The 23,867-nt window shown below is 46.6% G+C and overlaps 1 protein-coding gene across 1 annotated transcript in view; it reads right to left on the bottom strand.

Annotated features, from left to right (window-relative positions):
- The window catches only part of Gnb4 (G protein subunit beta 4), a 61,574-nt gene that overhangs the window by 24,042 nt on the left and 13,665 nt on the right, over positions 1–23,867 (bottom strand). The window contains exons 3-5 of the mRNA XM_008838662.2: positions 14,069–14,163; positions 10,829–10,867; positions 8,621–8,727 (exon numbers count right to left, since the gene is read on the bottom strand). Of these exons, the coding sequence (XP_008836884.1) occupies positions 8,621–8,727; positions 10,829–10,867; positions 14,069–14,125 (203 nt within the window). The 5' untranslated portion in view covers positions 14,126–14,163. The remainder of the gene's footprint in view (positions 1–8,620; positions 8,728–10,828; positions 10,868–14,068; positions 14,164–23,867) is intronic.

The following is a 23,867-nucleotide window of genomic DNA, read 5'->3' as shown; positions in this document are numbered from 1 at the left end:
CCAACTTGGGGAGGAAAGGGTTTATTTGTCTTATATCTCCCAGGTCGCAGTTCATCAGGGAACCCAAGGTAGGAACTCTGGGCAGGAACCTAGAAGCAGGAGCTGGAGCACAGGCCATGGAGGAGCACTGCTTACTGGCTTGCTCCCCTGACCCCTGCTCAGCCTGCTTTCTTATATAGTATAGGCCGACCTGCCCAGAGTGTCACCACCCACAGTGGGCTGGGCCCTCCCGGGTGGGCCCTCCCACATCACTCAATAATCAAGAAGATGCTCTTACAGGCTAGTCCAATGAAGGCAATTCGTCAGTTGAGGCCCTCTCAACCCAGGTGTGTCAAGTTGACACTAAAGCTATCCAGCACAGAGGGCAAAAACCTTTCTGAGCTGTTGGCAGTGGCGAACAAGGTATTTGACAATAAAGAAACCCCTGAAGAAAGACAAACAAAAGGGCTGGCTAGGATATTGTTGGCTGAAAGAGTGATGAATCCCAAATGGGGGGACCAATCCTCTATGATAAAGGGAACCCGAGCCTCGCGACCCCCACAGGAAGGTCGGCCCCCACCTAAAAAGAAACCAGTTGTGCATATTGTAAACAGCTGGGCCATTGGGCTAGGGAATGTCCTCAAAGGACAGGATCCCAGCCTCCCTCCAAGCCCAAGATCCTCAAACTGGTGAACCTAGAAAACTGAAGGGTCCTGGGCTCAGCGAGCCTCCACCACAAGTCCTGGGTGACCCTACAAGTGGAGAGACGAGCTGTCAACTTCATAGTCGACACCAGAGCACAATATTCAGTTTTGAAAGTATCTATGGGAAAATTGACCAGTAAATGCACTTGGGTGCAAGGGGCCATGGGAATCGCTCAACACACTTGGACTACCAAAAGGGAAGTAAACATATGTAAGAAGACAGTTTCACACTCCTTTATGGTGGTCCCAGAGTGCCTGTATCCCTTATTGGGTAGGGATTTGCTAAAGAAAATGAAGGCTCAGAACCATTTCTCTGGGAGAGGACCTCTTGATATGACTGTACTGGATGCAGCCTATATCCTATGTTTACAATTAGAAGAAGAATGGAGAGTGTATGCCCCACCACCTCAAAAGAGACCAACCACTATCCTCAAGGACCGCCAGGCAATAATCCCTGGAGTTTGGGTGGAAACTAATCCCCCAGGGAGGGCCATCCAACAGCCACCAATAATGGTGACTTTAAAAACTAGTGCTCAGCCTGTAAGAGTAAAACAGTACTTGATGACTCTCATTACCAAACACATAAACTGCCTTAGGGAGTTCGGTATTCTGGTTCCATGCCAATCCCCATGGAATACCCCTCTCCTACCCATCAATAAGCCGGGGACTAACAATTTCCACCCAGTTCAGGATTTGAGAGAAGTTAACAAGAAATTAGAGGATATTCACCCTACAGTCCCCAACCCGTATACCCTGCTGAGCTCACTCTGGAGAGAAGGGTCTATACCATTTTAGATCTCAAGGATGCCTTCTTTAGCCTGACCTTGGCAAAGGAAAGCCAACTCATCTTTGCCTTTGAGTGGCGAGACCTGAACCAGGGATTTAATGGACAACTCCTTTGGATGTGACTGCCACAGGGGTTCAAGAACTCCCCCACGATCTTTGACGAGGCTCTACATCAGGACTTGCTGAAGTATCAGGCCTCGCACCCAGAGGTAAGCCTCCTACAGTATGTAGATGACCTACTGATTGCCACTAAGGATGAGGGCACTTGTCTTCAGGCCACCAGAGATTTGCTCCTGACCTGGGACCCATTGGGGTATAAGGTCTCCACCAAGAAGGCTCAGCTCTGTGTCACAGAGGTAATGTACTTGGGGCACATATTAAGGGATGGACAGAGATGGCTGTCACTAGCCAGAAAACAAGCCATTATGGGAATTCCAAGCCCGAGATCCCGCAGGCAGTTGTGAGAGTCCCTGGGATTTGCAGGCTTCTGCCAACTCTGGATACCTGGATTCACCGAGCTGGCAAAACCCCTGTATGAAGCCACTCGAGGGAATGAGTCATCCTTCCTATGGACTGAGACTCGGGACATGGCCTTTCAGGAAATTAAAACACTTTATTGCAGGCTCTGGCCTTGGCTCTGCCGGATAGCCATAAGCCCATCAGCTCTTTGTTGACGAACGAGCGGGAATAGAGAAGGGAGTCCTGACCCAAATGTTGCCTTGGAAGAGACCTGTGGCTTACTTGTTGAAAAAGCTTTATCCTGTGGCCTCAGGATGGCCGGGCTGCCTCAGAATTATCACAGCCATGGCCTTATTGGTTAAGGATGCAGACAACCTCATGCTGGGACAGCCCCTTATGGTCACCACCCCTCACTTGATTGAGGGTGTCCTTAAAAATCCTCCCAACAGATGGATGACAAATGCTCGGTTGACACATTATCAGGCCTTGCTCCTTAATCCCCCTTGCATCCAGTTCCTTTCCAGCACCACTCTCAATCCTGCCACTTTGCTGCCAGAACTGGATATTGAGGTCCTGCACAACTGCCTGGAGGTACTCTGCAGTTTACATGGGACTCAGAAAGACCTGATGGATGTTCCATGGCCCCACCTGGACTTAATTCTGTTCATGGATGGAAGTAGCTTCATTAAGGAAGGAACCAGGTACACGGGGACAGCCATCATCAGTCCATCGTGGACAGTATGGGCCTCCTCCCTACCAGTTGGGACCTCTGCCCAGAGGGCTGAAATAGTTGGATCTAACCAAAATGATTGAGAGCTGTCTTTCCAGATGTCGCTCCTGCCAGGTTACTAATCCAAGAGGAAAAGTCATGCCCCCAGCCAGAAGGGAGAGGGCCACTATGCCTGGAGTCCATTGGGAGGTGGACTTCACTGAGGTAAAACCTGGCAGGGATGGCTATAAATATCTCCTAGTCTTTGTAGATACATTTTCAGGATGGGTCGAAGCATTTCCCACAAAGGGAGAAACCGCCTCACCGGTGGTTAAGAAGATCATCAATAAACTAATACCAAGGTATGGACTCCCGTCTGTGATCAGGTCAGACAATGGACCAGCCTTCATCTCTAAGGTAACTCAAGAGTTAATTGAAACACTGGGGACTAATTGGAAGCTACATTTTGCAAACCACCCCCAGAGCTCAGGGCAAGTAGAGAGAATGAATCGGACCCTTAAAGAGACCTTAACCAAATTATCCCTAGAAACTGACGATGACTGGACAGGCCTCCTAACTTTTGCCCTATACAAGGCCAGAAATACCCACTATACTCAAGGCCTAACACCTTATGAAATCATGTATGGCCGACCACCCCCTTTGCTCCCCAAGCTGCCTTCAGATGTGCTAATTGACTTGTCTGAATCCCAATTTCTTAAGTTCCCACAGGCCTTACAGATTGCACAAGACAACATTTTCCCTCTGCTGAGGCACATCTTGGAACTGCCACCAGCCCAACAACACGGATTCAAGCCAGGAGACCTTGTTTGGGTGAGACACCATAAGGAGCCTCTTGGACTTCATTGGAAGGGGCCACACACCTGTGATCCTCACCACCCCCACCATGGTCAAAGAAGATGGTGTCAAGACCTGGATACATCATTCATACCTGAAATTGGTGACAAACGACAAACCTGGCAAACTGAACAAGAGATGGAAGGTCACATGGGTAAAAGACAATCCTCTCAAGCTAAAAATCACCGCTACACCCTGACCCTTGTTGCCTTTTCATGTTTTCTCACAGAGCCTGCCCTAGCTAACACCCCCTATGGACTCCACAACCTCACCTGGGTAGTTAGCAGCACATCCACCAGGAAGATAGTGAACATCTCCTCTCATCTGGGACCTCTAGGCACCTGGTTCCCCAAGATTACATTCGACCACTGCGATCTGCTTGAAGGAACTTGGGACTTGTCCTCTCCGTCAGGCACTGCAGACTATGGTTGCCAGAGCCCCCACGCCTGAAAGAGGACTCGGGAACACCACTTTTATGTTTGCCCAGGTGACAATGGTAACTGGAGAAGTACCTGTGGGGGCCGGGGGATTATTTCTGTGCTTCTTGGAGCTGCGTGTCCACTGGGTATATTCACTGGGCTGCCCCAGTCACTACCAACTTAATCCAGGTAACTGCGGTCCCTGGCCAGTCCTGGCTTATTAGAAACCGCAACACAGGGCGACTTGATGGACCATGTACTTCCCTTAGATGCATCCCTATCTCCTTGAGCTTTACCCCGAAGGGAAGGGAACTCAAACAACAACAAAAATGGACTGATGGGCGAACTTGGGGGCTGAGGCTATCCGCCTCGGGAACTGACCCGGGGGTACTTTTTTTGGTCCGTCTTCAGGTGGGTCCAGTCTTAGGAACTCAGATGGCATCGGCTTGGACCATGTTACAGCCCATTGGATGACCAACACTGGCCTTAACAATTTTTAAATCTGCTGGACGGCCAGCCCCTAGCCAAACTGTCCGACCTGACAAAACCGTCACTCTACCCACCCCCCACGGGGGTCCTCAAGGCCCAAAGGCCCCTACAGCCATCCCCTGGACTTACAAACCTCCTAAATGCCACCTTTACTGCTTTAAATAATACTTCCCCTAACCTTACTATCCATTGCTGGTTTTGCATGGACCCGAGCCCTCCCTTTCATGATGGGTTAGCTCTCCCAGGAAATCATGTTGTCACTTCTGACCCCACTGCCTGTAGAAACCCCCGCCTACAGGGAGAAGGGGGCCTACCTTCACCCAAGTGTGTGGAAAAGGGCTATGCGTGACTCCTCACCTAAAATTGTCTCCCTTCTTACCAACATCTATGTAACTCTGTTCAAGAGTCAGGGGCTACTGCACCTAACCTATATATGGTGCCCCCCAACTCCACTTGGTGGGCCTGTACCTCTGGCCTAACTACATGCCTCCACTCATCCATTTAAACCAGACCGGGGATTTTTGTGTACTAGTGAAGCTGGTTCCCCATCTATATTATAGAACAGACGTAGAAATGGAAACCAGAGCCTCAGAAGAGTCTAGACCTCAGAGGGCCATAGGAACCACTGCAGTTGTCTTGTCTACTCTACTCAGGGTCGGAGTAACCACTGCAACTGGTCTGGGGGCTTCAGCGCTAGTCCTCCAGGATAAAAATTATCACCTTCTTAGACAGGCCATAGACTTAGACATACAATCATCAGAAACATCTATCCGCCACCTCGAAGACTCTCTATCCTCTTCAGCTGAGGTAACCTTACAAAATAGGAGAGGGCTGGATCTACTTTTCCTAGAGAAAGGAGGACTCTGTGTTGCCTAGGGGAACAGTGCTGTTTCTATGTTAATCACTCGGGAGTTATAAAACAGTCTTTGGCTGAGGTCCGTAAAAGACTTAAGAGAAAAGGAACGACTAAATCAACAAAATTGGTACGAATTCCTATTTGACTGGTCCCCGTGGTTAACAACTTTGATCTCAGCGATAGTAGAACCTCTCCTCTTACTCCTACTAGTGGTCACCTGTGGTCCCTGTATTCTTAATGCCTTGCTCAAATTCATCCAAGAACGGATACAGACAGTCCAACTGATGGTACTGCGTTCGTGGTATACTCATTTAAATCGAGACCCCGAGCCTTACGACAATATAGAAATGGTTCCCCCGTCCTAAATGCGCTGTGTAACCCCTTCTTTCTGCTCTGTAACTTGCTTGGCTTAAAGATTTAACCCTTGTCATAACTCTAGGGGGGAATGAAGAGCCAGAATGCTGACTCCATTTTGGCTAGCTTCTTCAGACAAGCCTGGACAAGCTCAGGCATGTTGTAAATCTTCCCAGTTGCTACCCCCCCTCCCCCAGGAAGCTATGAATTAAGCAAGCCCTGGACATGTAAAAGCCTTATAAGGTATGGACAAAAACTTCTGGCTCTAAAAGATATCAGTCAGCACATTCCAATGTCCTGAAGATAGCCCCTACCAATCAAGACTTCCCCCGTACACAGGATATGGGACATCTAGACATCCAATTATTTTAAAAAGATGCTTGATGCACGCGGGTTTCTGTGGAGTTCTTCAATAAAAGCCCCTGCCTGCTATTGTTCGGGGCCAGGCTCCATCTTTGGCTCATGTAGTCTGTGCCCGGCTAGCCGCCATTTGGTTGTTGTCTTTTTTTTTTTACTTTAAATCTTAAACTTTTTGTATAATCTTTTTGGTATCTGTGGGAATTAGTCTCAATTCTCGAACCCTAACACCCCCGTCCAAGAGGCCGTGTTAGTGTTCTCAAGCACCATCCCTCTCTCTCTTTTTTTAAACCAAGATTATATTAAACTCAGAAACACAAAATAATTAGGAAAACAACACAAATGCTCCGTAGAGTGGCAGCAAACTGACAGGCCAACTTGTCCCTTCCTGACAGAATTCCTGCCCATCCCCATGGGGTTCCCTAAGGCCGCTCAGTATACACCTCTGTTCTGTTTTCTTCTGAGTCTATCACTGTGTGGGGCTCCTTCAGAGGCAGAAATTCAAGAAACAGGAGTGGAGTCTCTGATCTCCATGTCCTCAACTACCTGCTATTAGTGGCTCTAAACAGCCTTTCAAAAACAATTTATCGTTATGTAGATGAACACTGTGAAACCTCACCATCACTACCACCAACCCGGTCTGTCATATCTCCCCACCCTCACTTCCTGTAACTCCTGCTAAGGCCATTTTCCACCTCTGTGTTTGGGACTAAGAAGAGACGGAGGACTGTGCTAGTGACATTTAAGTGTCTCCTGGAAGATTAGAACACATGCCTGATCACTACAAAAATGCCTGGACATTCCCAGCAAGGTGAACCAACCAAACGGACTGCCACACAGAGGTAGCCCGGTTGCTGCTGCCACAAACAGCAAGAACCAGAGAAGCTGCACTGACCCAAAGAACACGATGCATCATGGGTAGACCGTCTGTACTGCAAGGCATGCATGTGCTGGTGTGTCATCTGCCCCTGCGTGTACTCAGCCTCCACCGTAACGCTCATGTGTGTTTTAGCTGACTAAAGTAAAAAATATATTCCACCAACATACTCTTGTGTAAGGCTGGGTGTGGTGGCACTCAAGAGGCAGAAACAGGCTGATCTTTGTGAGATCGAGGCCAGCCTGGTCTATATAGCAAGTTCCAGGCCAGCTGGGGCTACAGGGAGACCCTGTCTCAAACAAACAAACAAACAAAAAATACCAGTGTTGTGTAATTCATTCCTTTGTGAAGGTAGTTGCTAAATTACAGTAACATCCACTAACTTGAACAAAGAAGTTCTTAACAAGTATTTGCTTAGTATCCGGTATCCGGTATCCAGTATCCGGTATCCGGTGTCAGGTGTCCGGTATCCGGTATCAGGCCAGACATGGTGGTACATGTCTATAATTGTAGCACTCAGAGACCTGGGGCAGGAGAATTTAGATTTTGAGGCCAGCTGGAGCTACTTAGCATAACTTGTTTCAAAACAAACACCCCTGCAAAACCCCTCCTTTTGGCATATTGAAAAGCATATTATAACACTTTTCTGTAAAGAAAGAAATCCCCTTCTAAAGTTTCCCCAGATCACTTGATAAAGACTTTTTTTTCCTTTTTGAGACAGGGTCTCAATATGCAGCCCTGACTGGCCTGGAATTTGCTATATAGACCAGGGTGGCCTAGAACTCACAGAGATCTGCCTGTCTTGGCCTCCCAAGGGCCTGTGATGAAAGGCATGTGCCACCACCCCAGGCCTACAAAGACTTTTTTGAGAAGCAAATTTATTTTTCATAGTAAAAAGTCATTTTATTATTATTACTATTATTTGTGTTTATAGTGTGTGTGTGTGTGTGTGTGTGTGTGTGTGACACATGTGGAGGTCAGAGGACAGCTTTCTGAAGTTAGTCGGGTCTCTCTTTCAACCTCTGCCTGGGTACCTAGGATCAAACTCAGGTTGCAAGGCTTGGCAGCACCTTTACCTGCTGAGCCATCTTGCAGGCCCTAAAGACTTCTGTGAACTTCTAGACTTGAGGTGTAGCTTAGTGGTTGAACACTTGCCTACAAGCAGGGACCACTGAGTTTGATCCCCACACTGGAAACAAAATTCTAAACTGCTTGGCAATGGATAGCCCTCAGGTAAAGAATGCGTTCATAGGGGCTGGAGAGATGGCTCAGCGGTTAAGGGCACTCACTGACTGCTCTTGCAGAGGACCTGGGTTTGATTTCCAGCACCCACATGGTGGCTACAAATGTCCTTAACTCCAGTTCGAACCAGGGGAATCCGAAGCCCTCTTCTGACCTCTGTGGCATTGCACGACACAGGTACACTCACATACATGCAGGCAATACACTCATACACATAAAATAAAGTTAATAAATAATTTTTAAAAAGAATGCGTTCATAGTTGAGGCATTTTCTATGAACCCTCCATAAGTAAGGTGGTTTTTTTGTTTGTTTGTTTTTTTGAGACAGGGTCTCCCTGTAGCCCCAGCTGGTGCTATGTAGAGCAGGCTGGCCTCAAACTCACAGAGATCTGACTGCCTCTGCCTCCTGAGTGCTGGGATTAAAGGTGTGTGCCACCACGCCTGGCACAAGGTTTGTTTTTGAACAAAGAATATTCAAGTGATGACTCTGAAAGAAAACCTTAGGTGGGCAGTTTGGAACCGATAGGCACTGACCTAGAGTCACACCCCCAGTGCATGGCGTAGATCTTAGCCAGGTGGCCCCGCAGGGTGCGTCTTGTCCGCATCTGTATTCGACCCACGGAGTCCATATTAGCTGTGATCTTTAGAAAGGGACAAAAAGATTATTCTGCACCTTAGCCACACTTCAGGAGATAAAGTAGCCAATTAGTAGACAAAAAAAAAAGAATAGACATAGTTTAAATAGTGGGTAAAGGTGGTAAGTACGAAGAATTCTACAGAATTGGCAGGAGGTCAAAGTGCTGCTCATAAGAACCACAATAATGTAATCCTTGTGCTGTTAACATGTAAGAACATCTTTTCAGATGATGAACCAAGACAGATAGACTTCCATATTTTAAAAATATTTTATTATTTTAATTTTATGTGCATGAGTGCATTGCCTGCATGTATGGAAGGGCACCCATGTCATGTAATGCCCATGGAGGTCAGATGAGGGCGTTGGATACCCTGGAACTGGAGACAATAGATGGTTGTTACCCACCGTGTGGGTGCTGGAAACTGAACCTGGGTCCTCTGCAAGAGCAGTCAGTGAGTGCTCTTAACTGCTGAGATATCTCTCCAGCCCCAACTTCCATATTTTAACAAAACCCAGCCACAGTACAAACCAGGAAAGTTAGGAGGGGTGAAGGGAGACAGGGCACAGCACAATGCAAGACCAGCTTTAAACTCTGCAGCATGAGGCCGCTGGAATTTACCCCAGCCTAGCAAATGTTTTTAAAATTATTATTATTATTGTGCGTGTGATATGTGTATGGACACACACACGTGGACAACCCCCCCGCTTTTACTGTGATTCTGGGGCTCAAACTTAGGACCTCAGGCCCCTATCAAACATTTTCTATAAAGAACTAGAGGAAAGGTGGCTTGCAGCTCCCAACACAGAGCAATGATAAACCCTGCAAACAATGAGTCATTACCCTGATTTGATAGGCTATAGTATAGCCAGCTGTCACCCTCTGCCCACAGATATGTACAGTTAGGATGTGTTGCTAAGGAAAAAGGTTATACTAGCCACAAAGAGAAACACAGAAGTAGACTGAAGAAAAAAACATCTTTAACTGTAAGAAAGCCAGCGTCAGCTCCTGGATAGACGGGGGCTGTGAGGCAACCATAGCCGGTCTGCTCTACTGCTGCTGCCTGCCTTAAACATTATGAGTGCTCCATCTATAACCTGGAGACCAGTCTGTGACCCTGTCTGCGTGGAAAGGTGACTTCCGGGCACTGAGAGATGAAAGTCAAGGCCCAGCTATCTACCCTGGAGACTCAGCCCATGGCTTCAGACACTGCTCCGTGCGGGGGGAACAAAGGATGATACGGGGGCTCAGATCAGATCGGAAAACATCTGACATGGGGCACAATGGGATCAGGGGATGGGTGTCTTCTGGAATCATAAAGTTCTGAATTTCTAAAAAAAAAAAAATAAGGCAGTTTTCTGTATGCATAGTATAAAACATATTTCCTTAATAAAAGTTATCAGTATTAAATTAATGAAAACTTCCTAAGAATTTTCATAAGAAAAAAAGCTTAATCAGAGTATATCAAAAAGAATCAGAAATGGAGAGATGGCTCAGTTGTTAAGAGCACTGACTGCTCTTGTGGAGGACCCTGGTTCAGTTCTCAGCACCCACATGGTGGCTAATGGTCAGCCATAACTCCAGTTCCAGGGATCTGGTGCCCTCTTCTGACTTCCAAGGGGATTGCATGACATGGGTACACTTCCACAACATGCAGGCAATACATTCATACACATAAAAGAAAAATAATAGCCAGGTGTAATGGTGCATGCCGGTAGTCCAGCACTTGGGAGGCAGAGGCAGGTGGATCTCTCTCTTTTCGGTCTTTTTGAGACAGGGTCTCCCTGTAGCCCCAGCTGTCCTGGAATTCACTATGTAGACCAGGCTGGCCTGGAACTCACAGAGATCCGCCTGCCTCTGCCTCCTCAGTGCTGGGATTAAAGGCGTGCGCCACCACACCTGGCAAAAAATATATATATATATTTTAATAAACAATGCATAAACTAAATGACCCTAAGCCTCTGCAGGGTGGGTCTCCCTGGCAGGCCTCTGTGATCTATCGAGTACTTGCACTGTCCTAACAGCATTCAGCATGTAACACCTACTTTTCCATGCGGGTCGAATGTGACCTACTTTCAATGGGTAGAGTGAGCTGAGGGAACTTTACCTGGACAAGTGTGGCATCGTTGCAGGCCTTCCTAGCATCCTAGAGCAAAGAAAAGGGACAGTAAATGTTTAGACGTGGAACCCTCTGGGCACTTTTACTGAAAATACAGTTTGAAAATAAGCCTTTACTCCACCACATAATCTTAATCTAAAAAGAAAAGAGTGGGGCTGGAGAGACGGCTCAGCGGTTAAGAGCACTGATTGCTTTTGCAGAGGACCTGGGTTCAATTCCCAGCACCTACATGGCAGCTACGAACCATCCTTAACTCCAGTTCCAGGGGAATCCGAAGCCCTCTTCTGACCTCTGCAGCATTGCACAACATGGGTACATTCACATACATGCGTGCAATATACTCATACACATAAAAAAATAATAAAATATTTTTAAAAAAGGAAAAGATTTAGGGGCTGGAGAAATGGCTCAGTGGTTAAGAGCACTGGACACTCTTGCAAAGGACCCAGGTTCGGTTCCCAGCATCCATATGGCAGCTAACAACCATCTGTAACTCCAGGGGATCCAGGACCTTCTTCTGGCCTCTATCTGCATTGCACGCATGGGTGTGCTTACAGGCAAAACACACATAAAAATAAATTTAAAAAATTTTCTTAAAGATTTATTTTTATTGTAAGAGTCTGAGTGTTTGCCTACATGCATGTAAGTACAGCATGTGCATGCAGTGTCCTTGGAGGCCAGAAGGCGGCGCTGGATCCTCTGGAACTGGAGTTAGGGATGTTTTTCAGCCACAATGTGGGTGCTGGGAACTGAACCTGGATCCTCTATAAGAGTGGCCAGTACTCTTAACCACTGAGTCATCTCTCCAGCCCCTAAATCTTTTTCTTTTTGACTTTTTTCGGAGACAGGGTCTCCCTGTAGCCCCAGCTGGCCTGGAACTTGCTATGTAGACCGAGCTGACCTTGAACTCACAGAGATTTTCCTGCCACAATGCCCAGCTCAGCCCCCATAATCTTTATTTTTAAAAAGTTCTGAAGCATTTTCCTCTCTAATGAAAGGAAGCATTTTAAGGCATACAACGCAGTGACTTTCATGGTAGCAATCAACACCACCATCCAATTCTAGGACATGCCCATCTCCCCCAGAGAAGCCCCATCTGCCCTGACCCCCTTTCTCTGCATCCCTTAGGGTCTTCTGTGTGGCCTCACCACCTCGCAGCATTGAGCAGTGTGTGTTTCCTGTCTCGGGCTGCCTCCCTCTGGACCAACCTGTGTCTCTGTTAATGAAAACCGTTCAACCTGGATTGTTTCCTTTTCTGTCACTACAGTCGTGATGCTGTGATCACTCCTACGCACATATCTGTGTGTCTGTGTTTTAGATTCTTTTGGGTATTCCCTCAGCGTGGGGTGGTGATATGGTAACTCTGTCGCTGTTCAGGACAGCTATCCCATTTTACATTCCTTCCAGCAACACCTGAGGCTCCTGCTTCTTCAGGTCCCAGTGCCATGGCTGGCTCAGACCACTGTGATTCCAGCATCTCAGCTGCAAAGTAGCATCTAAGTGAGGCCTGGGTTTGTGCTGAGCACCCTTCTATACACTTACTGGCCCCGTGTGTGTGTGTGTGTGTGTGTGTGTGTGTGTGTGTGTATGCTGAGTGTGCGTGTGTGTATGCTGAGTGTACATGAGTGTGTGTGTGTGACAGAGAGAGAGAGAAATTTTATGAGTGCACATCTGTGTGTGTACATCTCTGTGGGTACATCTGTGTATGTCTATGAGTGTGTGTATCCGTGTGTGTCTGTATATGCAAATATGTGTCTATCTGAGTTTGTATGTTTGTGCATGTGTCTGTGCATCTGTGTGCTGGTCTAAGTGTGTGTACAGGTGTTTGAAGGGACGTCTATTCAAAGCTTTTGCCAACTTTTAAATTGGGCTTTCTTTTTATTGTGCAGAAATATGTGTTCTCTATATATTCTGGATGCTGGACCGTTGCGTGATGATAAAAATTTTCTCCTACTGTGCCACAGCTGTCTTTTTTTCAACAGTGTTTTTGACACATTTTTATTTGATGACGTCGAATTTTCTGGTTTTTCCTTTGCTGTTGTAATTCTGGCATCATTTGGAGTTGTTACCTAATCCAGGTCATGAAGAGTCACAAGCTTTACTTCTAAGAACATCACACCTCTAAACAGTACATTTAAGTCTTATTTTGAGTTCATTTTTTCGGACAGTGTGAGTGAGGGAGCACAGACTCCCCCACAGATGTCCCAGCTGTTCTTTTCTCCGTTGATCCCCATCCCAGAAACCCCGGAAGCTCTTACCGTCGTTTTCTTTTTTCTTGCTCCCCCCGCCCCAGAACCCTTAAAAGTGCTAAGTGTCTGTTCTGTCCTTGTTTCAGTTTTTGAGACAGGGTCTCACTATGTAGCCCAGGCTGGCCTGGAACTCATGATTCCCCTGCTCAGGGCTCCAGAGCCCCGAGATCACAGGGCTGTGCCACCATAACTGCCATTCTAAGGGTTTTTCAGTTTGTTAAACTAGAGTTTGTATTTGTTTCTGTGAATTGAGCTGACCTCTGAGACTAAAGGACACCGTGCGTGCTCTGATGTGCCTTTTGGAATGACCGTTTCCGCAATCTAATGCTTTAGAGATATTTTCCTAGTGTGTTACAGCATAATAACCTCTTTCACTGAATTGTACCCGAAATCTATCATGATTCTCAGTGTGAATAAAAAGAGCATTTAAGTGTTTCATTAGAATATATGAATTACGCGTAACAGCAGACATCATTATGACACTCTTATATGTGTATAATGCACTTTGATCATAGCCCATCCCCCTCTCTCGTGCCCTTACACGCCCAGTGAGCCCCTTCCTAGAAGAGAACTAGTCACTGCTTTTGTCTTTCAGCCAGGATTAGACATACTTTTAATTACTTTTATTTATTATTTATTTGTGTGTGTGTGTGTGTGTGTGTGTTTGAGTGGGGGTGGGCATGTACCATAGCCTACATGTGGAGGTCAGAGGACAACTTTTGGAGTTGGTTCTCTCCTTCCACTGGGATTGAACTCAGGTTGAACAGATTTTACATCCTGATGATACTAAATCAATTTAAAAATAAACAATTTCCAGCCGGGCGTGGTGGTGCACGCCTTTAATCCCAGCACTTGGGAGGCAGAGGCAGGCGGATCTCTGTGAGCTCAAGGCCAGCCTGGTTTACATAGTGAGTTCCAGGCCAGCTGGGGCTACAGGGAGATCCTGTCTCAAACAAAAAACACCAAACCAATCTCCTACCTGGATCTGAGTCCGCAGCTGCTCTGCCTCTCGCCTCAGCTGTTCTAATTCACTCATCCTTTGAAACTATTTCCCTCAGTTCCCAAGTGAGAAAACTGAGAGAAAGAGAGAGACAGAGAGAGAGTTAATATTCACCTATAATTAAAGCACCAACAAATAACATTTAGTCTCTTCTGAAATTCAAGTGAAGCAGCCAACTATCACTAGAACTTAAAATTCATGTGACATGAAAGTTATCAATACCAACATGGAGTCACTTCAGCCAAACCCATCATGAAGGAAGAGCCCGCATACACATATACTCATGAAGGAGTATTCTGGAACAAGTTCTCCATGAAGGAGGAGCCTCCACTCATGTATGCTCACGAAGGGAATATTCAGGAATTCCTCAAAACACATATCCCAGATAAGCCACTTGTACAGGGCACTGTAACAACAGACAGACCCACCCAGGAGTGATAGTTGGCTGTTTCACTTGAATTTTATCTGAATCTCACACCAGCTCCAGTTCAGGGAAGCAATGGTCTGTGTTTCCAACAGCTCCTCTCCCCCCTTCCTCTTTTTCTTCCCCGTTCCTTTTCTTTTTAAAAACTGATTTATTTATTTAAATTTTATGTGTAGGACTGTTTTGCCTGCATGTAATTGCACAATGTGTGTGCCGTGCCCGTGGAGGCCAGACAGGGCATCGGACCCCCTGGAACTGGAGTTAGAGGCAGTTATTAGCTGCCATGTGGGTGCTGGGAACGGAACCCCAGTCCCCTGCAGTGCTTTTAACCACTCTGCCATCTTGCTCCAACCTCCTCAGATGCAAGTATCTGAGACATGCCCCCTAAGCACGTATTTCCCAAATGGCAACCCCTGGCTATTCTAGAAAAACTCCTTGTTGTGGAGAGTTGGTCTTTCTGTCACTCATTTTGGGTCAATAATCAGAAGATGGAAAAGAAATGTTAAGCTGGGGGGCTGGAGAGATGGTTCAGCGGTTAAGAACACTGGCTGCTCTTGCAGAAGACCCAGGTTCGAATCCTAGCACCCACATGGCAGCTAACAACTTTCCGTAACTCCAATCCCAGGGGATCCGGCAGCCTCTTCTGTCCTCCACAGGCATTGCACGGCACGGGTGCACTTACCTACAATGCAGGCAATACACAAATACACATAAAATAAAAATAATAAATTAAAAAATATATAAAAAAGAAATGTTAAGCTGGAGCATTTAATACTAAATCATAGGTGATCAAGAGTAGACAGGTTGAGGGAGAAATATTTTACAGTTGCTCCAAGTATAGCAATAAACACCCCCGTTTGGATGTCTTTAGTTTTGTTTTTGACAGAGTCTCATCAACGAAGGCTGGCCTCGAACTCACTATGAGGCTGAAGTCAGTTTTGAATTGATCCTTCTGCTTGCTCCCACCTCCCAAGTGCTGGGATCACAGAGGCAGGTCACCACATCCAGCCTGAATGACTTTACACGCGCCTCAAACTTAACATTTCAGAATTGAGCCCCAGTCCACCTCCATGTCTCCTGCTCTTTAGAAAATGCCTCTTCCGTTGTTTTGTTTGAGCCCTGAACCTGAGACTCATTAATTCCTGCTTCTCTCAAGCCCCTCCCACGGAGTCCATCAGCAACCCTGTCTGCTGTCCGCTGTCCAGCACCCGAGGGGGTCTCACTGCCCCTCTGGCTACTACTTTGGTTAAGCCACCATCAGCTCTCACCTGGTTTCTTTTCTACTGCCCTTGACCTCACGTCCACACCGACCGGCCTCTGCACCCCAGGGATCTGCCTGTCTCTGCCTCCCAGGTGCTGGCGTTACAAGTGCAGTACCACGACCAGCTTTTTAAATGCGTGTTCTGGGAATCGAACACAGGTCTTCACGCTTGCCGTACATGCACTTCACCAATGATCTGTCTCCCCAGCCCTAAAGCTGAACCTGAGGAGCCCCACTCAAAGCCTCTCCAGTGCGCTCTCTCTCTCTCCTCTCTCTCTCCAGCACATACCTCTGATCCCTCCCCTTCCAAAGTGCTCTAGTTGCTTCTTGAACACACCGAGCAGGCTGCAACTTCGGCATCTCCACACTGCTTTCCCTTTATTCTTTGTTACAGTCCCAGCACCTAAGACACTTTAGTCTCTAGTCTAACCGGAAATAGCTTAGTAAATGAAAATCTAAGGAATTCCACAGTGCCCAAAGGCAAGAATATTACTGTGTCAGGACGACACCAGAGTCCCTCCCACCAGTGCCTGTGGACATCTGATTGTTCAAATAGGGACTGGTTAAGGGTGAATTGAGGTTGTGCCTCTAGAGAGAGACTCTCCATCTGGAAGGCGCCGCATCTTTCTGATACTGATTTGCTTGAGGGTCACTTGTCACACATCCCGTGTCCTGTTCACTTCCTTATGGCGCTGTTCGCCTTGTTTCTTTACACTCCCGTATGCTGGAAATAAGACCCTCAGGCTAGACTATATTCAGCTTTGAGATCCATATCCAGCAAGAATCCTTCCAGGTGACGCTGAGGTAAGTCAAAATGCTTGTGCTGCAGTGTGTGAAGCTGAGCTTGGTTGGTGTGTTCAGATGCTAGCAGTGTAGTCTGCCAATCAAGTTAGTACCTGGCTTCCGTCCAGCAACTAATCTATAGGAAGGTGTTGATTTTTATGAACTGGATCCTTACTACTGGTGGTTAACTATGTTAGCCTTTAAAGGAGGGAGGGAGGAGAGGACGCAGAACCCAAGAATTACAGGGTCCTGGCAGCTTCTGTAAAGGAAACCGCGGGTGGTCACGCATCATGCTGTGGGGTCAGGGGCCTGTAAAGAGCTCCCGGCTGGGTGCTCTGTGGTAGAGGTGTGGGAGTGAGGTGCAGGTTGCAGTGGAAGCACAGACGGTAAAGATGTTGCCAGTGTTCCCTTGTCGAGGAAAGCTAGAGGCAGTGGGCGAAGCCAGCCAGAGGCGAGCCTGGTGGGCTGCTCTCAGCGAGACTGTAGAAGGCCCTAGGCAGCCATGGTGACAGACAGGGGGCTTTAGGATTTAGTGTTGGCCCTGCTGGGATTTGGCCTTGCTTTCGGCGAGTGGCTCCTTACTACCCTCCCCTCCTTCCTTTCAGAATAAGAATGGGACCCTGGGCCTCACCCGCAGCTAACAGCTGACTTTGCGGTGAGACCTGGAAGAGACTTTGGAGCAATGCTGGAACAGTTAAGGCTCTGGACCTCTTGAGGATGCACTGAATACATTTTACACCATGTGACTGATGTAAATCTTTGGGGGCCAGGGTAGAATGCTCTGATTTGGGTAAAGGTCCATGTGCTAAAGGCACCAGGCACTGCGACTGAGCAGGGACATGTTTAGGAGAGTAGCCTTACAGGCGGTCTGTTGTCCTTGGGGCGTGTCCTGGAAGACAGCTGTGTGTCCTCTGCCTCCTGCCTGATAACAGCTGAGTGGTTTTCCCTGCCACACAGTCATTATCAAGGATAACCTCACCATGGGTCCAAAGAAATGAGGAAGGTTCTAGTAGACTGCTGCCTCTAAAATCCATGAAGCAAAATAAAGCCTTTCTTTCTCTTTCTTTTTCTTTCTTTCTTTCTTTCTTTCTTTTTTTCTTTCTTTCTTTCTTTCTTTCTTTCTTTCTTTCTTTCTTTCTTTCTTTCTTTCTTTCTTTCTTTCTGTCTTTCTCTCTCTCTCTCTTTCTTTCTTTCTTTTCTCTTTTTATTTATTTTTTCTATTCTATTTAGGTCTTTTTGAGACAGGGTCTCCCTGTAGCCACAACTGGAACTGGAACTCGATGTGTAGACCTTGAGTTCCAGTTCAAAGCCTTGAAAACTCCCAGAAATTTGCCTGCATGTGCCGGTGGAAGCCAGAAGAGGGGTCAGATCCACTGGAGCTAGAGTTACAGGTGGTTGTGAGCTGCCCACTGTGGGTACTAGAAGCCAAACTTGGGTCCTCTGCAAGAGCAGTACACACTCTTAACCATTGAACCATCTCTCCAATCCCCTGAAAAAGGCTTCTGGGCTGCAAACCCAGACAGCCAGGACTGCAGACTTCCTTTGGATAACATCAAAGCTGTGCTGTCTTTTTTTTCTGCTGTTAAAAAAGAGGAACTAATTTTTTTACTCCTTTTTTTGGTCTTTTTGAGACAGGGTCTTCCTGTAGCCCCAGCTGTCCTGGAACTCACTATGTAGACCAGGCTGGCCTTGAACTCACACAGATCTGCCTGCCTCTGCCTCCTGAGTGTTGGGATTAAAGGTGTGGGCCACTACACCCACCTCTTTTTTTTTCCTGCTCCTCCCTGGGATCAAACCCTGAACCTTGTGCATGCTAGGCAGGCACTCTGCCACAGAGCCACATCCTAAGCCTTCTATTCATTTTCCACTAAGAAGAAAGAACGTATCAATTATATGCATTTCTTGTGTTAATCACTAGCATGAATCCTAGGCTGCAGTGATTCCCAGTCAGTCCTGGAGGCTCATCAGGATAAATTAGGGCCATGGACACCCTAGGTGAATGCTGATCTGATAAGTCCTAGCAAATTATGCTTTGAGCCCAACATGGTGGTTCATACCTTCAATTCCACCACTAGGGAGGAGGGGTAGGAAGATAATGAGATCAGGTTTTCCTTAGCTATACAGTGAGATCGAACCAGCCTGGGCTACATGAGACCCAGTCTCAAACAAAATTATGTTTTGAAGGAAAAAAATACAAAGTGGTGGGCAAACTTCACTAACGCGTATGCATGTGGCTCAGAAGTTCCATGTTCTTGGGAATGATACTTTTCCCCCTAAGTTTATAGGTTTGTTTTTTGCTTTTGGTTTTTTGAGACAAGGTCTCCCTATAGCCCCAGCTGGCCTGGAACTTGCTATATAGACCTGGCTGGCCTCACAGAGATCCACCTGCCTCTGCCTTCTGAGTGGTGGGATTAAAGGCATGTGCCATAATGCTCAGTAGTTTATTGGTATTTTTTAAAGAATTTTTTGAATTTATGTGTGTGGGGGGGCGTGTCTTCAAAGTGCAGAAGAGGGTGTTGGATTCTCTGGAGCTAGAGTTACTGATGGTTGTCTCAGGTCCTCTGCAAGAGCAGTGCGCACTCTTAACAACTGAGCCATCTCTCCAGCCCCTGGATGAAACTTTTGTACCAAGCATAGTTTAGCAAGGAGCACCTCCACTGTACACTCAAAACACACTCAGCTGAGAGGTGAAGTCCTCAAGGCACTTATTTGGATTAACAGGAAACCTAGTCACAGCCTGCTTGCCCTCCTGTAGGCCCCTCAGCTGCATGGGACAGAGATCAGGCGGTGGCAGAATAGCTTCTAAAACTTTGTCAGTTCAACTCAGGAGAAAAGGAAAAAACAGAAAAGAACATGCTGGGGGTCGGGCTGAGAAAGAGATACCTGTCGCTGCTGAAGGCCTCCTCCAAGGGGTACCAGGCAGCATAGACTGGTTCAAGCCCCTTACCTCAAACTTAAAATAATCAGGATGCGCATCGGAGATGGTAGTGAACCAAAAGCAATCTCTCACTCCCCAGAATTTCTCTAAATTAATGATAATGTAGACAGTGAGAGTCAGACATTCAACTTTCCCATCGACACTGGTTATATGTGTAACAAAAAGTTGGGTGGGATGCCATTTGAGCACTGGTGCACAGACCCAGGATTGAAGACGGGGAGGCATGCTAGATTTTGAGGAAGAGGAAGAAAAGAAGGGAGGGGAAGGGAGGGGGGAGAAGAGAAGAGAGGGAAGGAGAGGAGGAGGTGGAAGAGGAGGAAGAGGAAGGGGAGGGGGAAGGGGAGAAGAGGAGGAGGAAGAGGAGGAGGAGGAGGAAGAGGAGAAGAGGAGGGGAAGGGGAGAAGAGAACTGGTTTCCACCGTTTGAGGGCAGAGCATCCCCTAAAGCTTCACCAACAGCTGACTGACCAGTGTCCCCAGCTGACCCCAACTGCTGCTGCTTTGGACGTTCCCAGATGTCCTTAAGGTCCAAGCAGAGACTAACAAGAAGGAGCTGATCCTTCATTGCAGAAGACACACAAATAACCCAAACCAGCACAGAAACCTGAGCCTCTGCCTGGAAAAAGTCCAAATCCAGGTACTTCAAATAAAGGATCAGCACCTTCCAAGCCAGGCTGGTGACACATACCTTAACCCAATCTGAGGAGAATTGTAAGCCAGCCTGAGCTACATAGGGAGACCCTGTCGACAAATCAAAAAAGGGGCTGGAGAGATGGCTCAGTGGTTAATAGCACAGACTACTCTTGCAGAGGACCCAGGTTCAGCTCCCAGCACCCACACTGGGTGACTCATAGCTGACTATAACTCCAGCTCCAGGGGATCTAACACCCTCTTTGGTCCCCCATCGGGACCTGCACTCACCTGCACACACACCTTCTTCTGTCCTCCTTGGGAAACTTCAATCACTTACACAGACACACAGACACATACAATTAAAAAAAAATATATATATATGGGGCTGGAGAGATGATGGTTCAGTGGTCAAGAACACTGGTTGCTCTTGCAGAAGACCTGGGTTTGAATCCCAGCACCAACATGGCAGCTACCAACTGTCCATAACTCCAGTCCCAGGGGATCCGACAGCCTCTTCTGACCTCCGCGGGCACTGCACGACATGGGTGCACTTACCTACAAGCAAGCAATACATGCATACGCATAAAATAAAAAATAATAATAAATAAAATTTAAAAAAATCTTTAAAAAAGAAGAGACGGGGGAGAGAGGAGGGAAAGGAAAAAAATAACATCTAGAATTTTAAAGGCAATTCCTTAAAACCAATGATACAGCCAAGCACAAATCAATAACAAAATGTGTGGAGAGGAATTGGCAAAGTTCAGCAGCCAAATGACACATTAGGGAAATGCAAACTGAAGTTAGATAAAGTTTCATCCTTTAATCTCAGGTAGGAGCTGGAAAATTTACACAAGGGTAACACAATATGGTGGGCCAACACTGAGAAGCACTTCGGCAGTATCTAACAAATTGATGGCGTATGGACCTTCAACCTGACACTCTCCATTTCTGAATACAGAAACCTAAATTGGGATAGCCTGTGCCTGCCTTCCAAATCAGGGTGGAACTGCTCATAAAGCAGGAATCAAAACAATCAACCAGGAGACTCCTGACCCCGACAGAGTGGGTGTCAGCATTACACAGCATGTTAATACACAGTAATGAAAACAGATGAACTATGGTAAGTAGAAAATAGATGAATCCTTAAAATACCATGGAAGGCAAAGCCCGGTGGAATATCCTTTACAAAATTCACAACAACTAAAATCCAACAACATATTGTTTAAGATGTATGAATACTGCTAGGCGAGGTGGCTTACACCTGTGACCCAAGCACTTGGGAAATGAAGGCATGAGGATCAAGAGTTCAAGGTCAGCCTTGGATACACAGAGATTTTGATGCCAGTATGAGACCCTGTCTCAAAAAACCAAAATAGAAGTCTAGTTACAAATTTCTTTTCTTTTTATTTTATTTAATTTTATTTATTTACTATGTAATTTTAGGACAAAGCATGGTGGCACAGGCCTTTAATCCTAGCAAGGGAATCTCTGTGAATTCAAGGCCAGCTTGGTCTACATAGTGAGTTCCAGGTCAGTTGGGGCTACAGGGAGACCCTGTCTCAAAAAGACAAAAAAAATTATTTTTTAATTTTATTTTATGGGTATGAGTGTATTGCCTATATGTGTATAAGTGCACCTGTGTCATATAGTGCCCGTGGAGGTCAGAAGAGGCTGTCGGATCCTCTGGGACTGGAGTTATGAACAATTGTTAGCCACCATGTGAGTGCTGGGATCGAACCTGGGTCCTCTGCAGGAGTAGCCAGTGCTCTTAACTGCTGAGCCATCTCTTCAGCCCCTGGTGCAAATTTATTTTCCTTTTCTTTCTTTTTTTTTTGGTCTTTTTGAGACAGGGTCTTCCTGTAGCTCCAGTTGGCCTGGAACTCACTATGTAGACAAGGCTGGCTTTAAACTCACAGATTTGCCTGCCTCTGCCTCCTGAGTACTGGGATTAAAGGTGTGCGCCACCATGCCTGGCCTTGCAAATTTCTTTAAAGGCAGGGAATGATAAAAGCAGCACAAGCACTGCTTCCCTGGGCTACACAACCTGCCAGCCTCTTTCCTAGGTAAATCCAGCGGCACCCACTGCGCCTTGACTCCCTCAGTCTCATTCACCCTCCCAGCTCCCTGGCCCCATCTCTCCTCCTAGCCTGGGTACTAGCCCATTTCTTGTCTTGGCACCCCAGACATGGGGGCTGACCCCTCGGCCCGGAATCACCACTGCTTCCTGATCCTTTGCATCCAGACAAACCCAGTTCCTTCTCATGGTCCCCAAGAGCCCTCTGGGCCTGGGCCTGCCCTCACCTCCCTCTGCTTCCCTGGGTGGCACAGCCACTAGCTGCCTGAGACCAGCATCTTTCCTGGGCCCTGCTCCCAGGCCAGCCCAGCCTCCAAATTCTTGAGGATCATCTTTCCTGGAGGAAGCCAGACCTTAAGAGAAATCTTGAGAGCATCTGAGACTCATCTCACTTGGGCCTCTATGGGAACTCCTGAAGACAAAAACAATTAGCCCCTCCAATATATCAGGAGAAAACCACAGGGCTTAATAACTAAAATATTCTGAGGATTCCTATAAGGGAAATGACACACTTTTTTTGTTTGTTTGTTTGAGATAGGATCTATCTATACAGCCTAGGGGCTGGCCTGGAACTCACTATATAGCTGGAGCTGGCCTTGAACTCACAGAAATCCTCCTGTCTCAGCCTCCTGGGTACTGGGATTACAGGTGTACACTATGATGCCTGGCTGACTGATACACTTTTATCTAACCTAATTAAAAAAATGATGAATCACGTTAGAGTTCATTACTAAAAAATTAGCTCAATGGGGGCTGGAGAGATGGCTCAGTGGTTAAGAGTACTGGCTGTTCTTCCACAGACCTGGGTTTGATTCCTAGCACCCACATGTTGGCAAACAACTGTTCGCCAACTCCAGTTCCTGATGAGATACCCTCACCTGGCACCTTTGGGCATTGTATGCACACAGTGCACTTACATACATGCAGGCAAAATAGTCATATACATAAAATAAAAATAATAAAATATTTTTTAAAAATTAGCTCAAAATCAAACCAGATGTGGTGGTGCATGCCTTTAGTTCCAGCACTCAGGAGGCAGAGGCAGGCAGATCTCTGTGAGTTCAAGGCCATTCTGGTCTCCATAGTGAATCCAGGCCAGCTGCAGCTACAGGGAGACCCTGTCTCAAAAAAGTCCAAAAAAAAAAAAAAAAAAAAAAAATATAAAAAAAACAAAAGAATGGAATATGCAGGAATTGTGTGACACCATAAAAAGACCAAACTTATGAATCATAGGCATACAGCAGGAAGAAGAATCCCAAGATAATGGTATGGACCAGATCTTCAACAGAATTGTAGAAGAAAATTTCCCAAAATTAAAGACAGACGCCCATACAAATACAAAAAGCATATAGAACACCAAATAGACAAGACAAGAAAAGAAACTCTCCACGGCACATCATAGTAAAAACATTAAATATACAAAACAAGGAGACACTATTGAAAGCTGCAAAAGAAAAACAGCAAGTCACATATAAAGGAAAACCCATCAGGATTACAGGTGACCTTTCAGCACAAACTATGAAAGCCAGAAGAGCCTGGACCAAAGTATTCCCAGTTTTAAATGACCACAGATGCCAACACAGATTACTATACCCAGCCAAAATGTCTATTATAGTCTAAGGGGAAAGAAACATCTTCCATGACATAAGTAGGCTGAAAGAATTCA

This window comes from Nannospalax galili, unplaced genomic scaffold, assembly GCF_000622305.1.
Source record: "Nannospalax galili isolate Female #2095 unplaced genomic scaffold, S.galili_v1.0 scaffold179, whole genome shotgun sequence".
Taxonomy (NCBI): Eukaryota; Metazoa; Chordata; class Mammalia; order Rodentia; family Spalacidae; genus Nannospalax; species Nannospalax galili.
This window is presented reverse-complemented; position numbering and strand designations above follow the sequence as displayed.